Genomic DNA, 6,000 nt, shown 5'->3' with positions numbered 1-6,000 from the left:
CACTGTGGGAACACAGTGCTAGAACAGATAGCCTTTGGTCTGATCCAACAAGTCTTTTTATGGTCTTACTTCTGGATTTAAATTCATGAATGTGTCCTGGTCGTGGGGATGCTAAAGTCAGCATCTCTCAACCCTACATGCTGGCTTTGAATTATACAGCCGAGTTAGACAAATTCCTGGAGGAGAAGTCTATCAATGGCTACTATTCCTGATGGCTACATGCTACTTCCAGTATCAGAGGCAGTATGCCTGTGTACACCAGTTGCTGAGGAACATGGGCGGGAGGGTGCTGTTGCACTCATGTCCTGCTTGTGAGTTTCCTGTTGACAGCTGGCTGGCCACTTTGTGAAGAGAATGCTGGACTGGATGGACCCCTGGCCTGATCCAGCAGGGCTCTTCTTGTGTTCTTATGAAGAGACTTGATGCTGTCTATAACTCAGGAGGGGTTGGCAGAAGGTTACTTCGGGGTGATTTTAGGGGGAAGTCTGGACTCTGTTGACAGGCTGACTGACTTACCTAAAGACCTCTGAGGGCCAGAGCCTTGAATGGGATCTCTCAAACATCGCAGAGCTGTTTAAAACCATTTTTGCATAGCGGGCCATTTCATGTTTGCTGACCATTAGCGGAAGCGGGAGGGAAGTCATTTGGAAGGTTGCATTGCACAGTTCCCATTGCAAATCCACATACGCACCCGTCAGTAGGGGTGGCCAGCATCCTTGGGCCGTTTCAACTGCACCTTCAACCTTTTCATGCCAATCTGGAATCCGTTCATAGCCTGGATGGCCGTCTGGGCACTCGATGGGTTGTCAAAGCTCACAAAACCTGGAAGAGAAGGGAGAACTGTGTAACAACAGCCTGTGTGTGTGCATGTGTGTGTGTGTGTGTGTGCTGCTTCAATTAATGCTCTTTAGGAATACAGCTATGAACTTTGGGTTAGGGATTCTGCCGTCAAGAATGCTGAGCCTGTCGAGACGGAAAAACTGACACACAGACACACTGAATGCCTTAGGGCATTTGAGAATCCAACTTGGGGTCCTATAATCCGCTCCAAGCTTAATTCCTTTGTTCCACCTACCGCTGCTTCAGGTAATGCGAGAGGTTGGGGTCCTGAAGACTGTTGGGAATTACTGGGGCTGGTGCAGCTGAACAGCGATGGAAACTCCACCCCTTTCTTCTTTTAAAAAATATCCTATAGACTAATAGCAAATTCAATTATCTGAGTGCCAATCCCAATAGAGCCAAAATTGCACCATCCACGCCCAAGAGAGAGGTATCAGCTGGATTGGGGGGACCCCAAGATTTGCAGGTTGGGGAATTTGCAGGTGTACACCAGATTTGCAGGTGTGCAAGAAATCTTGTGCGGGGGATTAAGGAGGGGGAACCACTCACTGTCTGCCAATCTAACTTAATTCATAGGGTTATCATGAAGGTTAAAAATGTGTGCATGGGGGCGAGGGAAGAGCCATGTGTCATTTCCTGAGTAAAGTCAGAAGAAGAGTGGGGTCAAAAAACCTCATAATAATAGCGGCCAATCCTGACTCCTGAAACAAGTAGATTGCCTGGCTTTCTTTGCTGGACTGCTGTGGTCAGTTGAAGATCCTGTTCACATGCACATTATAAACAAGTTCTAGACTGGAAATTAAAATAGGACTGCTGTCCTAAATACACTTGTGAGTTAACGCCACCAAAATAAATAGGACCTGTTTTATTTTCCAACTGATAATCAACATCCTTTGGTATTGAACATGCTCAGTCTTCACTGAGGTGTTTGGGGGGTGTATTCTTTTTGTCCAATTACGTTGTGTGCAGGTGTGTTGTATTTATGCATATCTCAGGGTTCCCCAGAGCATGCTGATGCCACCTCCTCTTTTTCTCCATGGCCCTGTTTTGGTTCCAATCCTGTTGGCACTTACCACTTGAATATGGCATTAGAGGGAATGATATAACGCCAGCTGACAAAATCAGAATATTAGAGTCCCCTTGATACTTGGCATTGAAATGCAACAGAGGTGGGCAACTGGTAGCCCTCCAGACGTTTTGGCCTAGCAAGCACAGCCAATACAGTACAAGAGAGGATGTTTCTTTTCTACACACAGTCAGAATCTTTAATGAGTCTACTAAAATTGATGACAAAACAAAGAGAGATTTCGAACTTTCCGGTCTTCTGTATGACTCCGTTTTAGAGTCCGCATTAGCTTTCCTAACTGGACACCTTTCAGATGTGTTGGACTACAATTCCCATCAACTATGACTGTTGTAGTCCAACACATCTGGAGGGGGCTCGTTTGGGAAAGTCTGGTCTACATAATTATGAAATGTAGCCCATGTTTTTCAGAAACCTGTATTTATATAAAGGGTTCAGGTTTTCCACTGATGATATGCAGAGATGTTATCAAATCTCCAACCCCCAAAAGGTGTGACAAGGGAGGTCACACACAAACCAACAGCCATCTTTGTTTCAATATGGCTTCCGCAATAGCACAAAAGACAGTGTTGCATTCGTGGGAGTCTTCCAGGTCTGCCAGTCTGTGCCCACTGCCTTGCCACCCAACACATGCACAAACACGACTTTTCTCCCTCCTTCCTTGGTTCGCTCACCGAAACATTTGCTCTGGTTCGTGGCCCGGTCCATGAACACTTTGGAGGAGATGATATTCCCAAAAGGAAGGAACATTTGCATCAGTTCATTGTCACCAAACTCTTGAGGGAGGTGGTAGATAAAGAGATTACATCCTTCTGGACCTGTAGTTAGAGAGGCAGTATGGTGTAATGGTTAGTGTTGAGTATGTTTAGCCCGGAGAAAAGAAGATTAAGGGGAGGCACAATTTCCTTCTTCAGATATTTGAAGGGTTGTCACAGAGATGATGGAGTAAATTTGTCCTCTGTTGCTCCAAAGGGTAAGGCCCGAACCAATGCGTACAAAATTACAAGGAAGGGGATTTCAACTAAATGCTAGGAAGAACTGCCCAACAGCATGAGCTGTTTGACCGTGGAAGAGGCCACTTCAGAAGGTGATGGGGTCTCCTTCATTAGAGGTTTTTAAGCAGAAGCTGGATGGCCGCCCATCAGGAAATATGATAGCTTTGGATATCCTGCATCAGCATGGGCTTAGATAAGATGATCCTTGAGGAACCTTCCAATTCTATGCTTCTACAAGTGCCAGACTAGGACCAGGGAGACCCAGGTTCAAATTCCTGGTCAGCAATGAAGCTCACTGGGTGAATTTGGGTCAGTTGCACGCTCTCTCAGCCCAGCCTACCTCACAGGACTGTTGTGAAGACAGAATAGAGCAGGGGGGAATAGAACCATGCACACTGCCCTGAGCTACTCAGAGAAAGGCTGGAATAAAAGTGTAAAATTAGGGGCTGCAGCGGAGCAAAGGCCTGTGAAACTCTTATCAGTGGAGGCTGGTTGCTCTGATGTCAGTGGATGGTGAATCTGCTCTGGGTTTCAATTAGAACTCTAATGGAGCTATCCAAGGTGCTTTGCAAGCTCCTTCTGTTTTGCACCTTGGAGAGCTCCTTTAGAGTTCTGGCTGAAACCCAGAGCAGATTCACCGCCCCACTGACATTGGAGCCCACAGCTTCCGCTGACCCTTCCCCAAAAAGGTTGAGGACCAAGATCAACCGTTAAAAAAGCAGCCAGACACACCAGCCTTGCAACAGGAATTGCCAAGCCGATGTGGCAGGCACACGTGGAGAAATGTCACAAAAAGCTTAAATAAGTGTGCGTGTGTGTGTGTGTGTTTTCTCCACAATGTGCCCCAATTGTCATGCCTCTCCACCTCCCACTTAGGATGTACCTGGAACAGGATGGCATCTCCTAGGAGGAGGCCTTTATTGCTGTCCCGAACCCCTAGGGGGAGTCAGGGGACACTGCCTGTCGCCTTCCCCCAATGCCACCACCCAGGAAGATGCCCTACTTAGGGAGGGTGCCGATTTAGGGGAAACTTCACAGCCTGAGAGGTCCCACTCACTCCCCAGATCCAGCGTGGTCTCCTTCTCCAAGGCCCCCTAGAGAAGAGGTGGTGGCTGGTCTGTGTGCCTGTCTGGCAGCATGAGGCCTGAGGCTTGCTCATGAGGAGAAAGCCAGATGAGAAACTCCAGATGCGTTACACACTCCATGGGTCAGCAGGGCCAGCAATCAATCTGCTCAGCTGGTGACTAACAGTTGTTGAAGCAGTGCCTCATCCTGCCCAGCTCCCAGTGACTCTTTAGCTGACTGCAGCCCTACTATACAGGAAGGAATATATAGTTGTCCAGCTGGCCTCTGACCTGCTGGACAACTTCCTGGGAAGACAGGAAACTGACCCACTCAATCGTGGTGGCAAAAGTGGGATGCCAACTTGTTCCTTTTTATCCACCCTTCCCTTCAATGCCCTACACATTTGTACCCAGAAGCGGACTTACCCTCTCGCTGCTGTTGCTGAATTATTGGAAGTGGCTGCGGAATCGCCTGAGCTACCGGGGTGATGGTCGTGGCTGGGTAAACGGCTGCATGGGGCAAGAAAGGAAAGGCAGTGTTCGTGGGAGCTAGTGTAGTGTCAGGGCGGACAGACTGCGCTGACAACCCTGGAAGTCACCAGTTCAAACTACCGTTGTGCCGAAAATATCTCCCACATTTTTTCCGACCACCCTCATTCAATTTGACAGAAATCGCTTCCGAAAAGAAATTCAGTGGTGAAGAGATGTCGGAGAAACCCTCGTGGCTTGGGCTTGGGTTTGGGTTCCTTGGGCTTCCCTGACTTAGGAGGTGGCCGAGGAGTGAGGACACGTGTCCTGCTTTTCACTGTACAATCATCTCTCTGGCCGCCTGCGGCCTCCCCAGCTTCCTACACTGCAGTTTAAAGCCCAGTGGAAGGGGTCACGGGGTAATTCTTCCCATGGGGCTTTTTCGGAGCAGGGCGTGCAGGCAGCCTGGGAGGCTGGTTGTGATTAGGTGTGCTCAAAAACACCACAAGAGTACGTCATACAACGTTCTGAATGAAGCAGAACAATGGAAGCCTCTTTCACGGGGGAGAAAAATTCAGGAAATCGGAGGGCAGATTTTGGCAGAGCACGAACTCCACCTCATCCCTGGAGCTGGACACAACACTCCCCCTGCCCCACACACCTGCACTGCAGTGGATGCAAGCTGGGGGCCAGCCTGAAACACACTTGATGCTGTTGGAGCATGACCGCCCCCCCAACCCTTACCAAAAACAAAAGAAGCTGTGCTACAAGCCCTGCCAATGGGGAGCCCTGCCTGGGAGAAACGGCTGAGAATTTCTCCTCCCCCTGGAGAAATTCAGTGAAATGGTTTCCCCAGTTTCTCTGCCCACAAATAAGGTGGAGAATTTGGAGAGGCCCTCTGTGCACAGCAGAGGAATTACCCCGTGATCCCTTCCACTGGGCTTTAAACTGCAGTGTAGGAAGCTGGGGAGGCCGCAGGCGGCCAGAGAGATGATTGTACAGTGAAAAGCAACACCTGTGCTCACTCCTCGGCCACCTCCTAAGTCAGGGAAGCCCAAGGAACCCAAACTCCACCAGAGCAATAAACTCACTGAGGTGATCTGAGGGGAGCTGCTACTGCTGTTCTCCTAACTTCAAGCCCCAATCTGTGGATACTAGTCGCCTACCTTACAGGCCTGTTGTACAGATAGCCGATGTGTGTGAGGCATTTAGGACACCCAGTAAGTGCTATAGCCATCCTTGCCATTGGTAGTCAGTTCAGGTTCCATTCTACAGACAGAGATCCATAAACCTGTCACCCTTTCAGACTTTCCTAGTAATAGGACACCTGTACTATGAATGTACCAAGTTTTCACTTTCTAGCTGTGTGTGTGTGTGTGTGAGGGAGGGAGGGGGAGACTGGACAGACACCCCAGTGCCCTCCAAATGTTTTGGACTACAGCCAGCATCACCAAACAGTCAAGGAAAGAGCCTTCAATGTGGTGGCCCCCTTCCTCTGGAACTCCCTGCCTTCAGAGGTCAGGCAGGTGCCAACGCTGTGTGGCTTTTG

The 6,000-nt window shown here is 49.1% G+C and overlaps 1 protein-coding gene across 2 annotated transcripts in view; it reads right to left on the bottom strand.

Annotated features, from left to right (window-relative positions):
• Positions 1 to 694: 694 nt before the first annotated feature.
• Positions 695 to 6,000, bottom strand: part of CELF5 (CUGBP Elav-like family member 5) — a 96,618-nt gene continuing 91,312 nt past the window's right edge. Inside the window, exons 10-13 of one of the 2 annotated variants that reach the window (XM_084826094.1) lie at positions 4,817 to 4,819; positions 4,410 to 4,493; positions 2,599 to 2,742; positions 695 to 822 (exon numbers count right to left, since the gene is read on the bottom strand). In XM_084826094.1, the coding sequence (XP_084682220.1) occupies positions 695 to 822; positions 2,599 to 2,742; positions 4,410 to 4,493; positions 4,817 to 4,819 (359 nt within the window). The remainder of the gene's footprint in view (positions 823 to 2,598; positions 2,743 to 4,409; positions 4,494 to 4,816; positions 4,820 to 6,000) is intronic. The other variant, XM_084826093.1, reaches the window with a different exon arrangement.

Source organism: Heloderma suspectum, chromosome Z, assembly GCF_057233095.1.
Source record: "Heloderma suspectum isolate Gila_16-S chromosome Z, 16-S_ref, whole genome shotgun sequence".
In the NCBI taxonomy this organism is placed as follows: Eukaryota; Metazoa; Chordata; class Lepidosauria; order Squamata; family Helodermatidae; genus Heloderma; species Heloderma suspectum.
The sequence above is the reverse complement of the archived record's forward strand: the minus strand, read 5'-3'. Positions and strand labels throughout refer to the sequence as shown.